Genomic DNA, 26,565 nt, shown 5'->3' with positions numbered 1-26,565 from the left:
ACATCAAGAGTCCTAAATATACAAGCTGTAAGAAAAGTTTTCCCCCCACACTTCTTCTTAACAAGCCTCACTGAATGGAACAATCTCTCCTTTGTGTGTTACCATTCACCATCTGTGAAACAAAAAACCTAATTTTCTGTTGTTTTCTTTTTTTCTTACAGTTATCCCCGCAATCGTTCCGCCACCTCGTCAACACCAACACAACAACATCATCAGCAACAGACATCCTCCCATCATTTGCAACATTCTGCCTCCATGTCGCACGCCACACACCAGCATCAACAACAGCAGCAGCAACAGCAACACTCCTCCTCGCAACATCATCCGCAGCGTTCCTCCATGTCACAGCCACAACAACTGCCATTGCATAAAAAGCAACCACATCGTACACCATCGCAACGCCTGCGTGCCGTTACGGCGGCCCGAAAATTCCATTTTGTGTTCGATCCAGCGGGGCGTCTCTGCTACTACTGGTCCATGGTCGTATCGCTGGCCTTCCTCTACAATTTCTGGGTGATCATTTATCGCTTTGCCTTCCAGGAGATCAATCGGCGCACAATAGTCGTGTGGTTCTGTCTCGACTACTTTTCGGATCTGCTGTATCTCATCGATATCTTCTTTCACTTTCGCACCGGCTATCTGGAGGATGGCGTCCTGCAGACTGACGCCTCAAAGCTGAGGCAACACTACATGAACTCGACGATATTCTACATAGACTGCCTGTGTTTGCTGCCATTGGATTTTTTATACTTATCGATAGGATTTAATTCAATTTTACGCTCGTTTCGTTTAGTGAAAATCTACAGATTTTGGGCATTTATGGACCGCACCGAACGCCACACGAACTATCCCAATTTGTTTCGTTCGCTGGCGCTCATCCACTATCTCCTTGTGATATTCCATTGGAACGGGTGTCTCTACCACATTATCCATAAGAATAATGGATTCGGTTCGCGCAACTGGGTCTACCACGACTCCGAGTCGGCCGATGTAGTTAAACAATATTTACAGAGTTATTATTGGTGTACGTTAGCTTTAACAACGATCGGCGATCTGCCGAAGCCCCGATCAAAGGGCGAATATGTCTTTGTGATATTACAGCTGCTATTTGGATTAATGCTATTTGCGACGGTGTTGGGGCACGTAGCCAACATTGTGACGTCAGTGAGTGCGGCACGCAAAGAATTTCAAGGTGAGTACAAAATGCTTCCCTTCTTTGACTCTTTGATAGACATTTTTTTGTTTCTAATGATAAGAATTCGATGAAGGATTGAGTGGAACTATGAAACAGCATATGAAGCATTTAAGGGGGCGAAAAAAGGACAAATTTTGTATGAAATTTCCTCCTAAAGACAACAATTCTATGAAATTTCTTCTTAGTGTACTTTTCTATTCTTTCCAGAGACAAAATTTGTGTGAAATTTTCTCTAAATACAAAATTGTATGAAATTTTCTCTAAAGGCAAAAATTGTATGAAATCTTCTCTAAAGACAAAATTTTTATGAAATTTTCTCTAAAGACAAAATTTGCATGAAATTTTTCTGAACAAAAAATTTCTATGAAATTTTCTCCAAAGACGAAATTTCAGCTAACGGCTAAATGATAGATTCTTTGAATTGTTCGGGATGAGTCATATTTCTCGGAGTTATTCTAGAGAGAAAATCGAAATAGGGCTTGAATTTTATTTAAAAAAGCCTTCGTTGATATATATATATATATCTATTTCAACATTTTATCAAAATTCGTCCCGTGAGTCAAAGCGGCATCAATCGGACCAAGATATAAAAGAAGTAAAAGCGTTCTAAGTTCGGCGGGGCCGAATCTTATATACCCTTCACCACGGATCGCATTTGTCGAGTTCTATGCGCGGTAACTCTTTTTAGACAAACAAAGAATAATGAATAAGAACTGTTATACCATTGGAGCTATATCAAGTTATAGTCCGATTCGAACAATAAATGAATGCTGAACATTGTAGAAGTCATTGTGTAAAATTTCAGTTCATTCGAAAAAGAATTGCGCCTTGTATGGGTTCAAGAAGCAAAATCGGAAGATCGGTTTATATGGGAGCTGCATCAAGCTATTGATCGATTCTAACCATATTCGACACGTATGTTGAAGGTCATGAGAGAACCCGTGGTACAAAATTTTTTCTAAATTGGATGAAAATTGCGCCATCTAGAGGCTCAAGAAGTCAAGACCCAAGATCGGTTTTTATGGCAGCTATATCAGGTTATGGACCGATTTGAACTATTCTTAGCACAGTTGTTGAAAGTAATAACAAAACACCTCATGGAAAATTTCAGCCAAATCGGATAATAATTGCGTCCTCTAGAGGCTCAAGAAGTCAAGACACCAGATCTGTTTATATGACAGCTGTATCAGGTTATGAACCGATTTGAACCTTGCTTGGCACAGTTGTTGGATATCATAACAAAATATTTCGTGAATAAATTCATTTCAATCGGATAAGAATTGCGCCCTCTAGGGGCTCAAGAAGTCAAGACCCAAGATCGGTTTATATGGCAGCTATATCAGGTTATGGACCGATTTGAACTATTCTTAGCACAGTTGTTGAAAGTAATAACAAAACACCTCATGGAAAATTTCATTCCAATCGGATAAGAAATGCGCCCTCTAGAGGCTCATGAAGTCAAGACCCAAGATCGGTTTATATGGCAGCTATATCAGGTTATGGACCGATTTGAACCATACTTAGCATTGTTGTTGGATATCATAACAAAATATTTCGTGAATAAATTCATTTCAATCGGATAAGCATTGCGCCCTCTAGGGGCTCAAGAAGTCAAGACCCAAGATCGGTTTATATGACAGCTATATCAGGTTATGGACCGATTTGAACCAAACTTGGTACAGTTATTGAAAGTCATATCAAAACACGTCGTGCAAAATTTCATTCCAATCGGATGAGAATTGCGCACTCTACAGGCTCAAGAAGTCAAGACCCAAGATCATTTTATATGGCAGCTATATCAGGTTATGGACCGATTTGAACTATTCTTAGCACAGTTGTTGAAAGTAATAACAAAACACCTCATGCAAAATTTCAGCCAAATCGGATAATAATTGCGCCCTCTAGAGGCTCAAGAAGTCAAGACCCAAGATCGGTTTATATGACAGCTATATCAGGTTATGGACCGATTTCAACCAAACTTGGTATAGTTGTTGGATATCATAACTAAACATGTCGTGCAAATTTCATTCCAATCGAATAAGAATTGCGCACTCTAGAGGCTCAAGAAGTCAAGACCCAAGATCGGTTTATATGGCATCTATATCAAAACATGGACCGATTTTAACTATACTTAGAACAGTTGTTGGAAGTGATATCAAAACACCTCGTGCGAAATTTCAAATCGGACCAGAATTGCGCCCTTTAGAGACCCAAGAAGTCAAGACCCAAGATCGCTTTATATGGCAGCTATTTCAAAACATGGACCGATATGGCCCATTTACAATCCCAACCTATCCGACCCTACACTAATAAGAAGTATTTGTACAAAATTTCAAGCGGCTAGCTTTACTCCTTCGAAAGTTAGCGTGCTTTCGACAGACAGATGGACGGACGGACTGACGGACGGACTTGGCTAGATCGTCATAAAATGGCACGACGATCAAGAATATATATACTTTTGGGGTCCCAGACGCATCTTTCGAGGTGTTACAAACCGAATGACGAAAATAGTATACCCCCATCCTATGGTGGAGGGTATAATAAACCAAAATGTCGTCCGTCTGAGTATCGGTAGACCAAGGTAAGACAAATAAAAAAGCATTGAGTTTGGACGTGCTGAACTTTAAATACCCACCACCTCAGGTATATAAATTTACCAAAGGCCGGCCCAAGACCATTCATTGGAACCACATATTGATGTATTTGAAGTCTACTGAAGAGTGAGACACTTAAAAGAGAGTTAAACGTACAAGGGATAGCAAATTCGCAATAAAAACCAGGATGAAAGTCATTAGCAGGCAAAACCAAGGTTTGGTAGCGGAGAAATGCGGGGTCTATCACAGGGAGGAGAAGGAGGAATGAAATCCCTTGACAAGCTTGGCTAAGACTAAAGTTATGGCGTTCCACTTGGCCAAGGCAATCGTTTTCAAGATTGGCAGTGAAGTGACAGAAAATTCAATAACGCCTAACGAACAGCGGCTCGTCGAACAGACCTGTTTGAGATCTGTTTCCGACTGCCTGATCATAATACGGCCCTGCAGGCGGAGATCCAGGCGATCACGGAATGAGTGAGGTATTGGGAAGCTAGCCCGAGGGCATCGAGTATGCACGCGAATTGGCATAATAACCATAACAGCCAGGTGTTTGATGTCAAGAAAGGTCCTGGAGTGTAAAAAGGTGATCAACGCCTTCTCCGAGTATAGAGCGAAACGCATTGTTTAGGTGTCGAGCCATATCGGAGTAAGAGGAACGAAAGGGCAGACCGTGGACGTGGGAACCAGAGGGATATCATCGGTAAACTTGGTGAATGCAAAGCCTTTCGCAGTCCGAGTTAAGAGCGTGGGTGATGAACGCGCATGTGACACGGGGAAATAGTGATACGTTCGGTATGAAGATGAGTATCCTATGGTGGATCCCGATAAGGTGAGAACATCTGATAGGGAACAGGATGGAGGTGAATTTGGCTTTTGGGGTCAGAACGGGTCATATAGGCCTACGTTAGTGCCTGTGCAAGATTGATGCGGCGAATGACAACATTTGTGGGGCGTTTGGGGGGGTCGATTTTTTTTTAATCATATAGCAAAGGGTAAGCAACAAAAAATTCTAAGAAACTTCTCCGAAGAAATCATGTATCTAAAATAGGCCACCGTAGCGCAGAGGTTAGTATGTCCCCCTATGACGCTGAACGCCTGGGTGCGAATCCTGGCGAGACCACCAGAAAAAAATTGTCAACGGTGGTTTTCCTCTCCTAATGCTGGAAACATTTGTGAGGTACTATACCATGTAAAACTTCTCTCCAAAGAGGTGTCGCACTGCGGCATGCCGTTCGGTCTCCGCTATAAAAAGGAGGCCCCTTATCATTGAGCTTAAACTCAAATCGATCAAATCGCACTCATTGATATGTGAGAAGTTTGCATCTGATCCTTAGTGGTAAATTCATGGGGAAAATTTACATTTGCAATTTTGCGGGGCGGCTGGCTTGATCTTCCCAGAGTACTTAGCAGCGGGGAGCTCTTTTTCTTCTTCGGCATTTTAACAGTGTAGATCCGATTCTCTTTCCAGCTTCCGTAGAAGTGCCAGGAATGTCAGTTCTATCCCTTCCACGCTGCCCTCATAAGGGGCCTCCTTTTTATAGCCGAAACTGAAAGACGTGCCGCAGTGCGACACCTCTTTGGAGAGAAGTTTTACATGGCATAGTACCTCACAAATGTTACCAGCATTAGGAGGGGAAACCCACCGTTGACTATTTTTTCGGATGGTCTCGCCAGGATTCCAACTCAGGCGTTCAGCGTCATAGAGGGAAATGCTAAACTCTGCGCTACGGTGGCCTATTTTAGATACATGATTTCTTCGGAGAAGTTTTTTACTTGAGAGCGGGGAGCTCTTTTTCTTCTTCTTTTCTTCTATTTGAGAGATCTGATTATTTTTCCAGCTTCCGTAGTAGAGCCTGGAATGTCAGTTCTATCCCTTCCAGTATCCTGCACTTTCGCCCGCTTTCGCTGCCGGTACATACTCCTCTGTCTCCTTCGACGGTCTGCTTGTGAACTTAGCAAAGCCATCGCTCTTCTGCCGTCATCCCGCTACCCTAATCTCTACTAGAGAGCGGGGAGCTCTTTTTCTTCTTCTGCATTTTAGTAGTGTTATGCTCTTCGGGAGATCTGATTATTTTTCCATCTTCCATCGCTCCCTTCTGCCGTCATCCCGCTGCCCTCATCTCTCGATTCGGCTGCAATGACTGTTTCATTGACACTGACGCTGTTTGAATCCGAGTCAGAAACGCCACCTTTACTTAAAGGCTGGCGACCTTCTGGTTTACCCTTATCTTCTTCATTAAGGAAAAGGACAACATGCTGCGGTCTGCAGCTGTTGGGTCTTTGGAGTTCATTTTGAGCCTGCTCCAATTCTTTCTTTCTTTGAGGAGCGAAATGAAAACACGCCCGCTCCACTCAACGGTATATACATAAAAATCCTTTAGGATTCATCAAAATTCCCTGTAAAACCCATGATGCTTCATGGTGGCCTTAGAACGGGTCTCCTGTTTATATGACAACTTAATAAACCCGGCTGCCATAAACTTGTTATGAATGCCTTGCTGAGATTGCAAATGTTGCCCATGAACATTTCACCAAAGAACAGGGGCAAACTTCTCACATAACAATGACTGCAGTCCGATTCAAGTTTAAGCCCAATGATAAGGGGCCTCCTTTTTATAGCCGAGTCCAAAAGGCGTGCTGAAGCGCGACACGTCTTTGGAGAGAAGTTTTACATGGCATAGTACCTCACAAATGTTGCCAGCATTAGGGGGGGGAAAACCATCGCTGTAAATTTTTTCTGATGGTCTCGCCAGGATTCGAACCCAGGCGTTCAGTGTCATAGGCGGTTATGCTAGCCTCTGCGCTACAGTGGCCTTTAAGTGGCTTACTGAGATTAGTCATCAATAAAAGTATGGTTATTTTGGCGTCAGCCCTTACCGATGAAGAACTCCATCGGGTCAATCCGGTATGTACAACCGGCTGCCATGGGATTGAAGGTCGTTAGGTAAGATTAGAGTAGCAGACTATTTTCTAACAGACTGACCTAGACTACTTAAATCTGTTGTAAATCCACAGTAGCGACAGAACAGGCCAATGAGGGGAATCGAATCCACTACCCCTGCACCCACCACAATATCGGCTACCGGGGTGACAAAGGATGGCATCGCTGACAATTTTTTCTGATGGTCTCGCCAGGATTCGAACCCTGGCGTTCAGTGTCATAGGCGGTTATGCTACCCTCCGCGCTATGGTGGCCTTTAAGTGCCTTACTGAGATTAGTCATCAATAAAAGTATGGTTATTTTGGCGTCAGACCTTACCGATGAAGAACTCCATCGGGTCAATCCGGTACGTACAACCGGCAGCCATGGGATTGAAGGTCGTTAGGTAAGATTAGAGTAGCAGACTATTTTCTAACAGACTCACCTAGACAACTTAAATCTGTTGTAAGTCCACAGTAGCGACAGAACAGGCCAATGTGGGGAATCGAATCCACTACCCCTGCACCCACCACAATATCGGCTACCGGGGTGACAAAGGATGGCATCGCTGACAATTTTTTCTGATGGTCTCGCCAGGATTCGAACCCAGGCGTTCAGTGTCATAGGCGGTTATGCTACCCTCCGCGCTATGGTGGCCTTTAAGTGCCTTACTGAGATTAGTCATCAATAAAAGTATGGGTATTTTGGCGTCAGACCTTACCGATGAAGAACTCCATCGGGTCAATCCGGTATGTACAACCGGCTGCCATGGGATTGAAGGTCGTTAGGTAAGACTAGGGTGGCAGTCTATTTTCTAACAGACTCACCCAGACTACCTAAATCTATTGTAAGTCCAGAGTAGCGATAGAACTGGCCACTGAGGGGAATCGAACCCACGACCCCTGCACCCATCCACAATATCGGCTACAGGGGTGACTAAGGATGGCCGTTAATCGTTGACTACATAGTAATGGGCTATAGAAAGCTACAAAGAGCTAAATTAATCAACTTTGAGCCCTGCAGAGCAACTAGCTCTGTCATACACCACAAAACTGTTTAGCCCAAGAGAATGATGGCTTTTGAAATATTGAGTTTTTTTAACGCATCAAGAATTTTTGTATTGAGAAAAATTAGAATCGAAATAAAAATCCCTCCTGCCTAAAGATGATGCCAGCTCATAGGCCACCTGTAGTTGCAACTCTATGACGTAGGCAATGAAATAAAATACCAGAGCAATGACCCATATGTGTGCCATTTGTGCCATGGAAATATTTATGTTAACGACATTCATGTGCTCCATGTTGAAGCAGTTTGTTTGTGTGTATGTGTGGTACTGTGGCGGAGGGCGATCTGTGTTCAAAGCCAAAACAACCATGATTTGAAGTGTAGAAAACAGCTGCTGGCAATTTCCTTGTACCTTTCATTTGTAATGGCCGTACGTGAACACATCCCTGTGTGTACGTATGGTCGAGGTTGCATTGCGGCTCTGACTGTGGTGCTGTGTTTGTGCAGAAGATACTAACTTTTGCACTCGTCGAGAGTCGAAATAAATAATATTTGTTGTCGTCGTTTTGTTGCTGGCGCCCCAACTCTCATCCCCTCTCGCCATGCCCCTCGATTTGCCCACCCTGCCATTTATTGTTTTAACAAACATCAACTTACAACCGTGGGCAAATATGTGCTGCACCATAATTGCTGCATAAATATCCATGGGTATGGATATGTGATGCCTGCCATGCTCACGATTTAGCATTTCTGCGTACTGCCAACCGCAAAAACTGTGATGGTATCAGGCAAAAATTCCATTTCATGTAGGGTATGGTACAGACACGTTTGGGCCCCGTGAGCTATAAAATGAAATAGACATGTTTTGCAATTGCGATAGGAACAGTGAGAGTTTTTCCCCCAAAAAATTATTGGTAAAATATCTAATGGCATATAATCTTAGGTTTGTTCATAGCAAAAACAAGAACTTGTCGCAATAATTGCTGTAATTGAGGCATAATTACATGTGTACTATAACCAAAGTCCTGAGGGTGGACATATTGTTAGGCCTTTTTATGTCATCTCCCAAGGATGAAGGATCAAATCGTAACATATCGAAATATTCAACTTGCGAATCTATAAAATTCATATAATTTTTAACGTCCGAAAATTCTAAGAAGATCTAGCCTGGTAGAATGTGGTGTGCTCAGAAAAAAAATCTGGATAGAATTCTGCAGCTCCGTGTAGGATACATCTGAGCCCTCTATGGTAAGGAAGATTCTGTCCTCAAGACCACTTACTTACTTTACTTTAATTGGCTATGACAAAATATTTGTTCCACTAGCCGAATGTAGAATAGCGTTCCAAGCACCTCGATCTTCTGCGCTCATTCTAAAATCTCTGACACCAAGTTTCGAGGTGTCTCCCACCACTTGATCTTTCCATTGGGCTTTTGGTCTTCCCGGTTTAAGTGTACCACCGTGTTTGCCTTCAAAAGACTTCTTTGCTGGAGTTTCTTCATCCATTCGGACAACATGACCTAGCCAACACAGCCGTTGTATTTTGATGCGTGTAACTATGCGTCATACAGCTCGTGGTTCATCCGTCGCCTATATCCACCATTAACGCAAACTGGTCCATATATCTTACGAAGAATCTTTCTCTCAAATACTCCAAGCACTGCCTCATCTGCTTTCACAAGTACCCATGCTTCAGAACCATATAACAGCACGAGTAGTATGAGTGTCTTGTGTAATCTTCGTCTGTCGAGAGGTGGCCTTGTTTCTAAACTGCTTACTTAGCCCAAAGTGGCATCTGTTTGTCAGTATTATTCTTCGCTTAATCTCAAAACTGGTGTCATTCGTTTCGGTTACGGCGGTGACGAGGTGGATAAAATTACTGACTGTCTCAAAGTTGTGGTTCCCAACTTTCTCCATTTTCTTTATCTGCTCGGTTGTGCAAGGCTTTTTTAGGATTTGAAACCATCCTATTTCGTCCTATCTCCATTTACTGCCAGACCCATTTTCACTGACTCTCTTTCGATTCTTTCAAAGGCTGCAGTTACTACTTCCGGTGACAGACCTATGATGTCGATGTCGTCGGCATAGGTGAGTTGCATGTGTTCTCTTGTGATTAGTGTGCCATGTCTATTCACTTCTGCATCTCATATAATCTTCTCCAGCAGGATATTAAAGAGATCACACGATAGGCTGTCTCCTTGTCTGAAACCTCGTTTGGTATTAAATGGTTCGGAGAGATTCTTTCCTATTCTTACTGAGGAACGCGTATCAGCAAGTGTCATCCTGCAGAGGGATACAAAGCTCAGACATGGGTTGAAATACCTTTGAACGTAAAGGAGTATCGAAGGCGGCTTTGTAGTCAACAAAGAAGTGGTAGGTGTTTTCCAGGATTTGGCGCAGTGTGAATATCTGGTCTAGGGTGGATTTACCTGGTCTAAAGCCGCATTGATAGGGCCCAATTATCTCATTGACTTTAGGTTTTAATCTTTCACACAGTACGCTCGAGAGTATCTTGTATGCGATGGGGAGGAGACTTATTCCTCTATAGTTGGCACATTCCGTCTTGTCTCCTTTCGTGTGTACGGGACATAGTACGCAGAGGTTCCAATCATCGGGTATGCGTTCTTTTACCCAGATTGCGCAGATAAGCTGATACATACGCCTTATCAACGTGTCGCCTCCAGTCTTAAATAGTTCTGAGGGTAACCCATCGGCTCCTACTGCTTTGTTGTTCTTTAGTCGGGTCACTGCTACTTGGACCTCATTCTGACTATCAGGTAAACAATCCAAACTATCATCAGGTATTGGTTCTGCGGTATCCTCTTCGCCGCCAACGTCGGGCGCTAGCAGTTTGGTAAAATGTTCTACCCATATCCTCAGCATGTTATCTGTGTCAGTTACCAGATTTCCCTCTTTGTCTCTGCAGGAGGAAGCCATCGGTTTGATGTTTAAACCATTGGTAGAATTTCCGGACTTCATTATCACACTCACGTCTTTCCATTTCCTTTTTCTTTCCGCTGAATAGACGTTTCTCCTCTCTTCTTTTCTCCCCATACCTCTCCTTCATCTGGCGCATTGCTACTGATTGCAGGGTTGCTCTATATGCCGCATTCTTGGCTTCAATAGCATCTTGACACTCTTGGTCGTACCACGTGTTCCTCTCTCCTTTTCTCCCGATACCTCTCCTTCATCTGAGGCATTGCTACTGATTGCAGGTTGCTTTATATGCCGCATTCTTGGCTTCAGTAGCATCTCGACACTCTTGGTCGTACCATGGGTTTCTTGGAGGAGGCTTCCGGTACCCAAGTACGGATTTCGCAGCATTTTCCATGGAGTGGACAATATTTTGCCACTTCGCCCTTACATCATCGGAGCAAGGAGTGCTTTCATCAAGCAGTTGGGTGAATCGAATTGAGTATGGCGCTGTTATTTGTTGTCTTTGCAGCTTTTCAATGTCCAGCTTCCGTGCAGTGTCAGATCTTACTTTCCTCGCCATGTTCAAACGGGTGCGAACCTTTGCTGCAACAAAGTAATGATCCGAATCTATATTCGCTCCACGGATCGATCGTACATCTAACACGCTGGATGAATGTCTTCTATCTATCACAACGTGATCAATTTGGTTTCTCGTGTTTTGATCGGGTGACAGTCATGTGGCTTTGTGAATATTTTTCACAAATCGGGTGCTACTATCGGGTGCTACTAAATACCAGGTTTTTAGCCGCGGCGAAATCTATCAGCCTCAACCCATTACTGGACGTTATCTCGTGGAGGCTTAACTTTCCGACTGTTGGACCAAAAATGTCTTCCTTCCCTATCTTCGCATTGAAATCTCCCAGAACGATTTTAATATCATGGGCGGGGCAGCGGTCATATTCCTTCTCTAGGCGCTCGTAGAAAATATCCTTGGTCTGCTCGTTTTTGTCTTCCGTCGGAACATGGGCACAAATAAGGCTGATGTTGAAGAATTTGCCTTGTACTTCTGTAATACATCCGCCAGCCCGTATACATACAGTTTTCCGGGGACGGGTTACTGGCCCAGCGCCACAACCACATGGGTTTTGTGGAATTGCACATGTATCCCTCGTTGTGGCGAGCCGCTTGTTCCAATATCTGACGCTCGCCGCCAGCCGCCCCTAACCAGGGAACAGACGCTGATGTTGGCCATAGGTTACTTGAAGCCGCCAATAACTCACCTTGTCATCTCGGGTATCATTGACACTCAGTATTTAATTAAGAGCCAGTGCCACCTGACTCCTCACTGAGACTCTCCTCTCGGAAATCGCTGATTGCCCGCGGCCGCATTTGCAGCTACTCCGCATAAAAACGGAGCTTTCCACCATCCGCAACCTGTAGACGCGCCCGGTAGCTTTTAGCTAAGCTTACCGTGATAACGATGGACACCACACAAGTCGGAGCTCAAAGCTCCAGCCTGTGTGGTGCTCATAGTTATCCCGTATCGGCCGGGACCTATTACGGTGGGGTATATTCAGAAAATAGAGAATGTATGAACAATGTCTAGTAAGGAAACACTAAAACTACTTGTTGATACACATTTCCCGGGAAATTCTCCAACGGACAACGTGTCGCCGGAAGAGGTTGCCGCTGGTATGCATTCGCCGGAGGTTATAAAGGAAATTGTTGCTGAGCCGAAAATCCTTTGAGCGATAAGAAGTTTCAACTCCTTTAAGTCGCCAGACCCTGATGATGTATCAACGATTGAACTACAAGCTGTGTCTGATAGACTAGTTCCCTGGCTTAGGGAGATATACTCTGCTTGTATCAGAATGTCATATATAACTGTGGGATGGAGGAACACGAAAGTCATCTTCATTCTAAAAGCTGGAAAACCCTACCACACGAAGGCGAAAAATTTTCGTCCTGTTAGTTTGTCATCCTTTATGCTGAAGACTCGTGAGAGGTTGATAGAAACATACCTTAGGGCAAAAGTCCATGGAGATGGGCTGTGGCAGTAGCAGCAAGCATATATAAAAGGCAAATCCACTGAAACAGCCCTTCACGACCTAGTCGGCATAGGGCAAGAAAGGCAACTCTTGCCCTATAAAGCTGCAAGAGGACCATTGGCAAAAGTTGGGGGTTTAGACCGCGTGTCATGCATTGGGTATATACTGCAGTTTACAGACCTATAATACTACATGGTCTTGTGGTCTGGTGTACGGCGCTTCGTAATTCCACCTACTGCTCAATACTTAACCGGATTTAAAACATGGCTGGTTTGTGCATCACAGCCGCACTGAGGACGACACCGTCTGATGCACTGAGTTTAATGCTACATTTTATGCCTCTGGACATTGTGGCTAGACAAATTGCAGCGACCACTGCCGTGAGGTTAAGGGAGCTTTCTCATTGGTCATGTGGCGGCTACGGACACTGTGTTATCCTTTATACAATATGCGATGTTCCAAGCAGTGTGGATTACACCCTACCTGAGACGCTTTTTGATAAAGAGTACTGTACAACTATTCCTAATAGAACCGATTGGAACTATGATATCCCTGGTAATACAAGTTTCATAGATTTCTATACGTATGGTTCCAAACTAGACGACCAGATGAGCTTTGGGGTGTACTCTAATGATCTAGAACCGGTCATATCGAAAAGGTTACCCGACCACTACAGTGTGTATCAAGCGGAGATTCTTGCAATTAAGAAAGTGGTGGAATGGCTAAGATCATTACGACGATTGGCATAAATATCTTCTGAGACACCCAGGCAGCCATTAAATTCCTGGAGAACATATTTTCGAACACAAAAACAGCCCTCAACTGTCGCAGATCTTTCAACGAGATGGCTGAACAGTTTAAAATCCTGTTCTGTGTGCCGGGCACACCTGTTGTGCGTGCCGGCCACAGAGATATCCCAAGGAATTGCAAAGCAGACGAGCTTGCGAGACTAGGAAGTACCCTACTTATTCCAGGGATACTGGAATCTGTGGATATGCCTCTAGCTACATGTAAGCTAAGTTTTCAGAAGCAGGCCCCAAAGACAACGAATAGTAGACGGTCACATAGAGGGGGCTGGGAGCATTCCAAAACTATGTGGCCTAATCTGGACTTGAAGAGGTCTACCGCTTTGTTGTCGCTGGCTAGAACAGACGTCTCAGTCAATGTCTAAGCGGGAAACATGCTGACAGACTGAAGGTTGCCAGTAACGACTTTTGCAGAAGCTGTGAAGACATCGAAGAAGAGAAGACTATAGAACACCTTCTGTGTGTGTGTCCCACACTAGCAGTTAGAAGAAGCTCCACTTTAGGATCTCATTTCTTCGAAAACCTGCCTGATTTAGAGGATGTGAACGTTCACAAGTTATTGGGCTTTTTAAAGCGATCTGGATGGTTCAACGGTAGGAACTAGAAGGCATCTTCCTTCTGCTGTTCCTGTAGTATCACAATGGACGAAAACGTCTAAGTAAGTCTGATGGCAGGCTGCCACTTAAAACTTACCTAACCTAGTCCCGCTTATTAATGTTGGTACCGCCCCACGAAACAGCGAGAGCAAGCAACGCACCCCAACTCATTTCCTGTACTTTTTTTTTTTTTTTTTTTGATAAGGAATTATCAGTCATTGCAGTTCGGACGTGGTTGGTGGAATTAGAGAGTAAAAGAGATCAGATAAAGTGGTGCCAGGTGTGCTATGCAATGTTGCATCCGACATTGGCGCAACATTGCTGATGAAATTGTCTTTAAGAACTTTAGATGAAATCGTCCTCATGGCAGCTGTATTGCACAAACAAACCGTCCTTTGGATCAGATTGAGTATTGAACAGGGAGTGGATTTTGGGTGCCCTCCGCTAGACTAAAACACGATATATGGCTCATAACTGCAGTTAACAGCCAACGCGAGCAACTTTTGCCATTGTTTCTAAAGAGTTGCCTTTATCGTCCATTCCATGAAGTTGGATTTAAAGTTAAATTTTCCATCCTGCAAAATCCCATGTAATTTTGCCCTTTCCGTGCATGGAACATTCTCTCACACCACGGAGACAGGAGCTATCGCACCTAGTGTTTTTTTGCAGAAAAAAAACAACTCTCGTCTTAGAGGGGTTTACGTCTTGACCACTTTCCACTTCGCTGTCGTATGAGGTATATCTCTAGGAGACTTTAATCAAACGCTGTAGTCACGTCATCAGCATACACGAACTTTTAAACTCACCTTTTCCAGAGACAGTAATAAAGGGTGATTTTTTAAGAGCTAAAGGAAATTTTTTCCAAATCAAACACATACAATTCAGAAAAATGCATGAAATCTCCATTTTGACCATGACTGCGCCCCAAATGGTTTATACGCTTAGTCAAATTTTGGCATACTCTTTCCAACATATCTCACGAATAAATGCTTCGATGTTGTCTTCGAATGCGTCAATTGAAGTGGGCTTGTCCGAATAGACATGAGCTTTAACATAGCTCCACAAAAATTAGTTTAAAGACGTTAAATCGCACAATCTAAGCGTCCAATTGACCGGTCCCGAATGTGAAATTAAATGTTCATCGAACTCGCCTCTCGATAAGTCCATTGTTACGCATGCTGTGTGCCATGTGGCACCGTCTTGTTGAAACCACATGTTATGCAAATTAATCTCCTGCATTTTAGGCAAAAAAAAAGTTGGATAACATCTCACGATACTGTGAATGGGGAGCGCCCATTCACAGTTACGTTACGAAGCGCTTTATCTTTGAAGAAGTACGGTCCAATGATGTAACCATCCCTTAAACCGCACCAAACTGTAACCTTTTCTGGATGCATTGGTAGCTCTTGCAATGCGTCTGGCTAATCTTAACTCCAAGATCGATAATTCTGCTTATTTACGTGCCCATTGAGTCGAAAATGAGCTTCGTCGTAAAATGGAAAAAACGATGAATTTTCTTAACAGAGCATGCATTTTGATAATAAAGTTCATTAATTTGCAAGCTTTGTTCGTTTGTTAGACGATTCATGGTTAATTTATAGACCAAACTGAAAATGTTTGAGAGTGAAACAAAACACGAAACGTGCGTGAGCTGTTTAAACCAGTGTTGCCAAAAAAAGATAACAGCTAAAATATCACCCTTTATAGTCCAAGGAAGTGTAGTGAGAGTTCCCTCTGCTTACTTATCTGTATAGATCTGCAGATACCAATACTGCTGTAATACGTATCTTAGTAAAAATGTTTCTTAGGGAAGTATTGATGCCAAAAGTCTTCATCTACTTTATGTTTGAAGTCGTTTTTTTCTTAGACAAAGCTCCCTCAATACCATGAAATGCTACTCTTATATGACTGTATATGTGAACTAGCCCTTTCTTGGAGTATTTTCTTCCACACAAATTAGAAAAAATCCTAACAAAAATTCGCTTAAATCGTTTCATCCGTTTCCGAGATCTCACATTTCTGAATAACGGTCCTCTTCATATTTAAACTTTGGTTTAAATTTAAGAACGTTTTTAAGTAATTTTAAATTATGATCTAGCATTCATTGCCATCGTTAAATTTTTGGAAAAAAAAAATCCCATCATATCCTTTGGCAATGGTTAAGTGCAAGGAATATTACTAGCATTTGTATTGAATGAAAGGATATGAGGTAGTTGCCAACTTCGGTTCTTCATGTCTGGTCTTGTTATCTTTGACTCTAATTTAATTCATTTCCCCCTACTTACGAATAACATACTGGTAATAGAATAAACGTAGTTAAATATAATGTTTTTCACTCTCTCACGCACCCTCACTCCCATACACTCACACATCCTTCTAGGGCATGAGTGTGCATGTGAATGATTTTACTAAAATGGAACGTTGCACGCGATTATGGTGTCATTGCAAGCAGCAACACATAGAAATGCAGTATAACGTTATATAGCGTTGTGCCGACATTGCATATACATATCATATATGTGCGAGTATGTACGTGTGAGTAAGCACATTAATGGTGTGTGTGTGTGTGTGTATGTGTTTGTGTAGATGTTTGTGCCATAAGCATCCCATTGAGAATGATTTTGTTGAAATTGTTCTTTGAGTTCAGTGTGTACTTCGCTTTGGCTGAAGGTAATGTCTAAAAATAGAACACAACAAAAGCAATTGCTGTAACTATTTTTAGCATCAATGCTGTCGAAGAGCACTACCAACGTACACTCAAAGAAAAATAATTCATAAGTCTAAAGAATTTAAAAAGAAAATTTGTTTTATTTTAATACCTACCAGCAAAGGACGGTGAATATAAAAAGTTTGGAACACTTTGCTATACCTTATTCCGACCCTAGTAAAAATCTTAGAAAATGTATCCATGTCCTCTTAACTGCTTGTTGCAATCTTCTGCTACAGTCTTTAAAAATAAAGCTATTAAGCTGTAACTTATAACTTGTATAGGCTAGTTGCGGGATTTCTCAATCTCCAACTGGGAACGTCCATAGGTGTAGGACAGCGGCAGGGGGCAACCACCACCTGATTAAAGCTTTGCTTTAGCCGAAATGGAGTGTTGCGCTTACCATCTTAGGAAAACTTGACAAAAATTGAAACAAATAAAAGCGTATCAAGTTCAGCCGGATCTTAAATATCCTCCACCATGGGTCGCATTTGACAAGTTCTTGTGATGATAAAGGTTAGGTTAGGTTGAAAAGAGGGTGCAGATATTAATCCGCCCCATGCCACTATGGACATACACCTAAGCCAGTAATCGGATTGTTGTGCGCTCTAAAAACTATAAAGTAAACTCTAAAAAGAAAATTTTAAGTTAGAAACTCCGTGCTACTTACAAAACCCTTAATTCTATTCAATACCATTCCCTTAAGTTGGTTCATGTCTGGTATTGTGTCTCCAACTAAGTGTCGGTATCAGTTAAACGCAAAAGCAAGGGCAATGCTCCAACGTCTCATCACCTTTCACGCATGCCCTACACATGCTATAACTTGCCACACCGATTTTATATAAGTGAGCTCGTAGTCCTATGTGTCCCGTTATAATACAAATAGCTATACTGACCTCCTTCTTGCTTCCTTTCAGCAAAAGCCTCGTCTTTTCACGATCTGGATCCCCCCATAGGATTTTCGCCGTCCTACCGACCGTTTCGCTGTTCCACAATATTGCATGCGCATTCATCGCCCACTCCCTTATCTCGGTCTGCGACGACCCGAAAGGCTTCGGGTTAACCAAGTTTATTGACGGCAGTCCTCTGGCTGCCAAATCGTCTGCCCTTTCATTTCCCCTTACTCCGTTATGGCCTGGCACCCAAACGATGCGGATTTTGCCATCCTCAGAGAAGGCGTTAATCTTCTTCTTATACTGTTCGTGAGCTTACTGTCCTGGTTGTTATTGCCCTTATGGCAATTTTACTGTCGGTAAAGATGTTCACACTCGACATTCTCGCGTTATCACCACACCACTTCACGCATTCCGTGATCGCCCAGATCTCCGCCTGCAGGACCGTATTATGGTCAGGTCGTCTAAAACAGATCTCAGTCCCTGGGTTCTCAATGTAAACCCCCAGGCCCACTCTATCCTCTAGCTTTAATCCATCCGTGTAACATGATCTTCCAGATGGCAATACTAGGATTCCATCAATCCAAGACTGTGCCGATGGCAGCAGTGAGTCGCACTCGACTTCAAGGTTCATCTCAGGTATCCTATCGGAAACCTCTTCCCTTTCTTCTAGGTTTCCTATCGTCGCGTCGATTATACCGCGATGGCATGAGCTGCTCCCATCCTCAATCCATTCTCCCATCTCCTTAAGTCCCATAGCAGCAGTGGCTGCCTCACACTTAATCTGTATGTCAATGGGTCGGATATCTAGAATAGTCTCCAGTGTCCTAGTGGTCCTCATCGCTCCGCTGCTGCCAAGACGACATGTTCTCTGAACCTGTTGTACGGACCTTATGTTGCACTTTTTCTCGATAGCAGTCCACCAAACTACTGAGGTGTAAGTAAGTATTGATCTATCACGCTCCTGTGGAGCCAGTGGTCTATTCTAGGATTCAGGCCCCATTTTGAACCTCTCAATACGCTCCTGAATGTGACACTTCCAACTAAGTTCGAAGATCACACCTAAGTATTTGACCTTGTCATATATCGAAATCGTCTTATTGAGGAAACATAGTGCGTTAAATTCGACCACCTTCGTCTTCCTCGTGAACAGGCATATCTCAGTCTTCTCTGGGTTAACATTGAGACCTCTGGGTCTAGCCCAGCCATTTGCCATATGCAAGACCCTTTCGGCCCTTCTGCATAGCTCGTTCGGATGCTTACCCCTTAATAGTATTATAACATTGTCTGCGTAGCAGACGGGTTCAAATCCCTCCTCAGTCAGCATCCGTAATAGGTCATTTATGGTGGTCACCCATGTGTTAATGACTATAGTTCAGGAAAGTGTCGACGGTACATATCTCCTTCAGTAGTCAATCTGCTAACCCATCTGTGTAGATCTGCAAATACCAATTCTGCTATAATGCGTTATTTACTAAATAAGTTTCTATCCACTTTAAGTTTGTAGAGCCAGTGGACTATGCTAGGATTCAGGCCCCATTTCGAGCCTACGGCCAGCCTACATAGTTCCCAACATCTGTGAGTTTTATCAGTACTCTCCTGAATGTGACACTTCCAATTCAGTTTCCTGTCGAAGATCACAGCTATGTATTTGACCATGTCAGATATCGAAATCGTCTCATTGAGGAAACGTGGTGCGATAAATTGGCCCACCTTCGTCTTCCTCGTGAACAGGCATATCTCGGTCTTCTCTGGGTTAACATTAAGACCTCTGGGTCTAGCCCAGCCACTTTCCATATGCAAGACCCTTTCGGCCCTTCCTCATAGCTCGTTCGGATGCTTACCCCTTAGAAGCATTGTCTGTGTAGCAGACGGGTTCAAATCCCTCCTCAGTCAGCATCCGTAATGGGTCATTTATGGTGGTCACCCATAGGAGTGGCGATAAAATACCCCCCTGTGGCGTGCCCTGTGCCACTTTCTCCCTTATATTTATGCCATGGAACACAACTATTAGTGCACCTGTTGCTTAGCATATGGTTTATCCAGTCTTTAAGGACCGGGTCCACCCGGTACTGGTCTAAGGATTGGATCAGTGTGTCGCTCCGCACATTGTTAAAAGCCCTATCGATGTCAATGCATACCGCCACTGTAGACATTTTGGCATCGAAGGATTCTTCAATTTTATGCACAACCTCGCACAGGGCAGTCTTCGCCGACCTTCCCTTGACATAGGTATGCTGTTTGTATTTAAGCAGTTCGCTTGATGTCATACTCTTTATCATGGTGTCCACAATACGTTCCATGGTTTTGAGTAGAAAGGACGTCAGGCTTATGGGTCTGTAGGCCTTTGGTGTTGCATAACTTGCCTTGCCTTGCCACCTGCCAGGCTTTCGGAGTATATGAAAGTCCTAGGCAAGCTGTGAAAATTTTGGCCAGCCAAGGCGCCATATAGTCTGCCTCTTTCTGTAGTAACGCCGGAAATATTCCAACAGGTTCGGGTGACTTAAATGGTTTGAAGCTCCTCAAGGATTCCTTCACCATAAATTCCGTTATTATAAACCTTCGATCAACGTCATTATTCCGAGATTCCGGTGTATCCGTGAGCCCCTTGGTATCCTGTGGAAAAAGGGTTTTCATCAAAAGCCTCAACATTTCCTACCGTTGTGTCTGCTCTCACTCCCATATCGTCTACTTAAGTTTCAGTTTGGACATGGGTTTTGAGAGATACTTTTTTATCTTGGCGGCGTCATTAGGGTTATCGACCTGTTGGCAGAAAAGCTTTCTGGAGGCATGTTTTGCCGCTCTGGTAATCTTATTGTATTCTTTGAGCCGTCTGTAATACACATCCCAATAATCTTCCGCTTTTTTACGACGTGCTCAGAGGCTAGCATGTTCGCCTATGACGCTGAACGCCTTCGAATCCTGTCGAGACCATTAGAAAAACATTTTCAGCGGTGGTTTTCTCCTCCTAATGCTGGCAACATTTCTGTGGTACTATGCCATGTAAAAACATCTCTCGCAAGAGGTGTCGCACTGCAGCACGCCGTTCGGACTCGGCTATAAAAAGGAGAACCCTTATCATTGAGCTTAAACTTGAAACGGACTGCACTCATTGAAATGTGAGCAGTTTGCCCCTGTTCCTTAGTGGAATGTTCATATGGGCAAAATTTACAAATTTGCTCTGTTAAAAAGTCTGCGGACCTCTTTCCCAATATTGCGAATCTCCCCGGTCATCCAGGGTTTTTCTTGGGCTGATTTCCTTTTCCGAAGAGGACAACTATCTTCGTGGGACCACCACTAGTGCAGTCGTAATCCTGTTGACATTTTCGTCAATCTCTTCTATGTTTGGACAATCTAAATTATCTTGCCCAAGTCTTCTTCTGAGTAGTTTTCCGAATTTTTGTCCAGTTGGTTTTGAACACATTCCGGAAGCTTATCGGTTTCGGCGCTGGCCGTGCTATTCTAAGCCTAATTTAGCAATGGTCAGAGAAAGAGTGTTTCATGGAGACCCTCCAATCCTGAACCTCATCGATTAGATTTTCTGAACATATCGTCACATCTAATATCTCCTCCCTAATCCTATTAACAAAGGTAGTGGTGTTACCAATATTAAGTGTTATTAGGTCGTTAGTATTCAAGAACTCTGCCAGGGCTTGGCCCCGCTTATTAGTGTTGGTGCTACCCCACGAAATGTGGTGAGAGTCCGCATTGCACCCTAGTGATGCCAGACAAAGTGATGCCAGATATGCTCCACCGTCTTCTTGTCTCACCACTGTTGTATCCGACGTTGACAATTTCAAATTTCTATGACATATAACGCAGGTCCTCGGCTGAGTATCAGTGATAGCATAGAATAATTGGTAGTTGATATGGTTTAGCCCAGAGACTTTGTTCCGTACGTCGATACTTAGTATGTATGCAAAATTTTAAGCGGCTAGCTTTACGCGTTCGACCTCTATCGTGATTTCGACAGAGAGACGGATGGATGGACGGACGGACGGACGGACAGACGGACGAACATGGCAGGATTGACTTAAAATGACATGACAGACAGACGGACGGACATGTCTGCATCGACTTAAAATGACATGACGATCAAGAATATATATACTTTATGGGGTCTCAGACGCATATTTCGAGGTTTTGCAAACAGAATGACTAGATAAGTATACCCCCATTCTACAATATGTTAGTGAGTATAAAAATCAAAGAAAATATGCCAAAGATCGGTTTATATTGGAGCTTTTTCATTGCAGACCGGTTTGGACCATCCTAACCACGACCATCCGTCCTAACTCGGACTAAAATTTAGACTTCTAGGGGCTCAAAGATTTAAATCTAGAGACCAGATATGAACCGATATCCCATTTGCAAATCACCAAGGACCTTTACTAATAAGAAGTATATGAGCGAAGTTTTAAGTGGGTATCTGTATTCATTCGACCGCTATTGCGATTTCGACAGATGGGCGGACGGACCTAATCATGTCCGTCCGACGACTTAGAATGTCAAGACGATATACCTGCTTTATGGCGTTTGCAGATCAACATTTCGAATTATTAAAAAAAGAAATTCTTAATCACTAAACCCCCATCCTGTAGTGGTGGATATTAAAATGTCATCGAATTATTTATTCATAGAAAATTGAAGTTTCCCTTTCATTACTTTTGTCAAACCAAAAACTTTCTGTTTTTTTTTCGAGCGTTGTGTTTTATGATATTTATCGTTCGATGTGAATGCAGTTTTTTCCCCCTTTCATACTTTTTTGCTTCCTCACTTTATTTTCATTTCATACCCTCGACACTCAAATTCAAAAACAAAGGACATTTTATGAGTTCTGTTCACAAATCCTTGCACATACAAATTCACAGCACCCTACAGATGTGTGCATATGTGAATGTGTGTTTGCATTTATGTTTGCTCTTCGCACACATTCTCGCAGAGACACACGCACACACAGACACACACACATGCATATTAACATTTGCTGCATCTTGTGTATCACATCAAGGTTAAATTGCTCTTAAGGACGTGTCGCACACAAATCGTCTGTAGAGGAGTTCTTCTAGTGTACTTGGTGTACGTAACAAGTCCTCCAAGGTGCTCCTTTTAGCTGTTATACAGCTTCTCCATGTCGTTTACTGTACTCTCTACTTCTTCTTCTTCTTCTTCTCGACTGCGCTCGTTGGTTGCAGGGCGAATTTTATGACTTTTGATAAATTTGAAATCATTAAGAGCGGAGCAAGCTTCTTGCTTCCCGTCGTATCTTACGCTGCAACGACGCAATTCAGGTGACTGTGCCCCATTGACTTTCTTTGTTAAGATTGAAATTTACAGTCATTTAAACTAATGAGCTTTTAGTGAAAAGTGTAATTCCCGATGAAGGTCATAAAACTACTACGGGTTTCATTGATCTCTTTTGTCATAGGGTTTAAAAACTTGTCTTTGGGTTTTTTTACTTTTAGTGTTTCTGTGGGAAGAAAATTTACGTAGAAACTTTGTCGTTGCCTTAACTTTGTTTGCATAAAGGTGTGTATGATGTCTATCATAATTAGAGCCAGGTAATTGTGTGCTACTAACAAATATAGGACAAAAAAAAAGACTATGGAGTTGTGCTAGAGCTGGAGCAGATGCTCTCTTGATAGGGTGCGACATGTACCAGCATCAGCAATACTTATAAAAAAATATGAATTTCGCCAAATCTATTAACGAGTGATATGGTGGGATGATGATTAACAAATATTGGCTCTAGTTTTGTTACAATGACAACTTTTGGATGATGAATGGGATGATTAACATTAAAGGTAATTAGAAATTATTATTGGTGAATTACAAATGAAAGCGTGTTGAGTTCGGCTAGGCCGAATCTTATACACCCTCTACCATAGAATTCCCATTGGAATTTTTATACCCACCACCGTAGGATAGGGGGTATATTCATTTAGTCATTCCATTCGAAATATCAATTTCCGACCCACAGTGGGCCAAATGGCAAAAAAATTGGAAATAAGTCTACAACTTTTTATCTGTTGATTTTAGCCATACAAAATGTTCTAGACATTTGTAGAGGAGGACATAGGCTTTCAGAAAAGTGCTGTTGTTGGTCCATATCTTTAATACAGGGTGAGCTACAGGGTGTGAAAGTTGACCACTTTTGACTTCTCCAAGCTTCTGGGGGCCATAACTTTTGATCTACTCAACCGATTTACATGATTTAGGACTCTAGAGAAAGAGCTTGACAAGATCTAAAAAACTTATGCATAAAGTACCATGCCATCGTGTACTGTTAAGGAGTTATGAATTGTTTAATTTTAAAATATGAAAATTTGGCCTTGGTTTTTTTCAGTGTTTTTTAAATAACTCCGTCAATTTTAAAGCTATAAACTTCATACTTCACACAAATTATGCCAGCATATGTGTGCATAAAATACAAAAGGAATCACGTGAATATCTTTGGCGGTTTAAAAATGGCATCGTTTTCAATATGAAAAATATTTTTTTTGTCAAAAAATTGCAAAATTTTTCAAAAAAGATACTCCCATTTCCTTTAAGTTTTCGCAAACTTTGGCCATCAAAGCATTATCATTTCTTTCCATTTTCACAAAGTCGAGGTATTAAGAAAAGTTTTAAGTGCTAATTTGGCTAATTTCGATATCAAACAACACCGTTATCTTAAGACCAAAATGGCCAATTTTTTTACTAAACTTCAAAAGTTTCTCACTGGAAAAAAAGTTCCACGGGGATTTTTTCGCTTTTTTTGAACTTAAATGAAAGCTTAAAATGTTCCCAACATTTTAAGGTATGTCTCGCCATATCCTAGCCATAAATGAGATCGTAGCGATCAAAATACTGAAAAAAGTCAATTTTCAAGTAGTGCTATATTCATTGCTAAAAAACAAGTATTACGTCACATTTTATTGCAAAGATGTTAAATAAACTTTTATTTGGTAACACTTCTTCTACAAAACACAAAAAGAATCATGGAAATATCTCTATTCTATTCCATTTTATGGAACCGGCAATAAAAAAGTCAATTTTTCAAAAAAGTCGAATTTCCCAAATTTTGTTTTTGTTGTCCTAATTGCACATGACACACTATAGCCATATTTACGCAACATACCTTATCGTAAAGGAAATTTTCATACCTTTCCAACGATGTATAAAACATTTCTCAACTCGGATTCTATCTACTCTAAAATTCATTTACACTTCATTAAACTCTATATAAAAATGTCTATTTGTGAAATGGAACCTTATATGGGGCCTACACTAAAACATTGATAGATTTGCCCAGGGTTTACAATACAAATGTGTTAGAATAAAAAAAGGTCTCCTGCCAAAGTTTAAAAAAATTGGAATAAAAATATGTGTTTTAGAGCGAAAACACTTCGCATCGGCGTGCGTTTATATGTATATTAGCTACTCCCAAAATAAAAAAGCATTTTAGTTTTGTATTATTTGATTTTATTCTCTACCAAATAATCTAAGGTATCAAAATTTAAAAGCTCTTTAATTTGAATGGCATCGGGATCGTCCTTATCTATATCGTCACATATTTTTGGTAGCCATTTAGTTCTGATGCTGTATAGTACCGGATCAGACGATAACAATAAATATTGAAGTAAATCATAATTTTGGTTAAATTTGGTGCTCTTTCGGGTATTGAAAAGCCGGAACTGTTTAACATCTCTATTACGGGATTCCTGAGCTTCTTCTGTAAGTTCTCCTAACGGAAGTATGTTGTATTCCACAATTTCCTTGCCATGATGTAAGACTTTATGTACTGTCGGTGTTAAAGCTTTCCACGAATATAAATCAGATAAAATGTTTTTTGTGTCATTACTATAAGCTTCAAATTTGGTTGAATTTATCATCTTTTTGCTATTGATTACAGCCAAAATCACTTTGAATCGTCTTAGCAAGTGTTCATCAAGACCGGTTATTTTAGATGTCGATACGGGGTCCTCAAAAAACCGCCTTGCCGAGTTGCCATCATTTGTGCTTCCGTATCCGTAAAGAGGTTTATCTATTATAAGTCCCTTTTGTTTAAACTCCAACTGGATTCGATTCTTCTCTTCCTGCCTCATTTTGTGAAGATCTTGGTTGTTTCTAGCAGAGACATCGCGGTTTCCAGGGCTAGTCCGATATTTAAGGTCATACGATAAATGCAAACAATACTCCATGAATCGAATTCTACAGTGCAGGGGCGAAATACCGAAATTGAGCGCATTTTCGTTTACTAAATTTTCATCAGACTTGTCCTCGAATTGCCCATTCTTCTTGCCACAAATATTGCATCTCCAATTGGACATAACGCCAGTTAATGCGTTTGCCACCTTTCCATCGATCATAGTGAGTTGTAGTTGAAACGAAACTTTTATATTTCTTCCCAATTGGTTTATAACAATCATGGGTAATGCAGCAATTTCTTCCTTTATTTCGTTCACCAAAGATCGTGTTGTGTTCCGGTCTTCCTTTGTATACTCAAACCGAATTGGGCGACATAAATATTTTGACCCAGGTGTTCTATTTATCCATATATCTTGAAATGCATTTTCTTTCGATGATGAAGATTGGTCCTTGTACAATCTCATTCTCAATGGTACTAATGATGCCATGAAAATTGATGCGAAGTTGGTATCTATTTCTGTTTGTTGCTTATATTCGGAAAATCCAGATGATCCATCACAACCCCATTTGCTGATCAAAACCACTTCGGAATTATTACATGTGTTCAACTGTTCTTCAGTAAAATTAGAAATAATTCTAACAGCTGTATTTTCAACAAGATCAGCAAGTTTCACTCTTGCTTTTAATTCGTCCACGTATATATTTGATGGCACCATTTTCGTCCTGGTGTTGTACAATTTATGTTTTGAGGGTAAA

The 26,565-nt window shown here is 41.9% G+C and overlaps 1 protein-coding gene across 1 annotated transcript in view; it reads left to right on the top strand.

Moving 5' to 3' along the window:
• The window catches only part of LOC106093927 (cyclic nucleotide-gated channel rod photoreceptor subunit alpha), a 162,815-nt gene that overhangs the window by 45,117 nt on the left and 91,133 nt on the right, over positions 1 to 26,565 (top strand). Inside the window, exon 3 of the mRNA XM_059370094.1 lies at positions 162 to 1,192. Coding sequence (XP_059226077.1) covers positions 162 to 1,192 — 1,031 coding nt within the window. The remainder of the gene's footprint in view (positions 1 to 161; positions 1,193 to 26,565) is intronic.

This window comes from Stomoxys calcitrans, chromosome 5, assembly GCF_963082655.1.
Source record: "Stomoxys calcitrans chromosome 5, idStoCalc2.1, whole genome shotgun sequence".
NCBI lineage: Eukaryota > Metazoa > Arthropoda > Insecta > Diptera > Muscidae > Stomoxys > Stomoxys calcitrans.
Note: the sequence above shows the minus strand (reverse complement) of the source record. Positions and strands in the feature narration are given on the sequence as shown.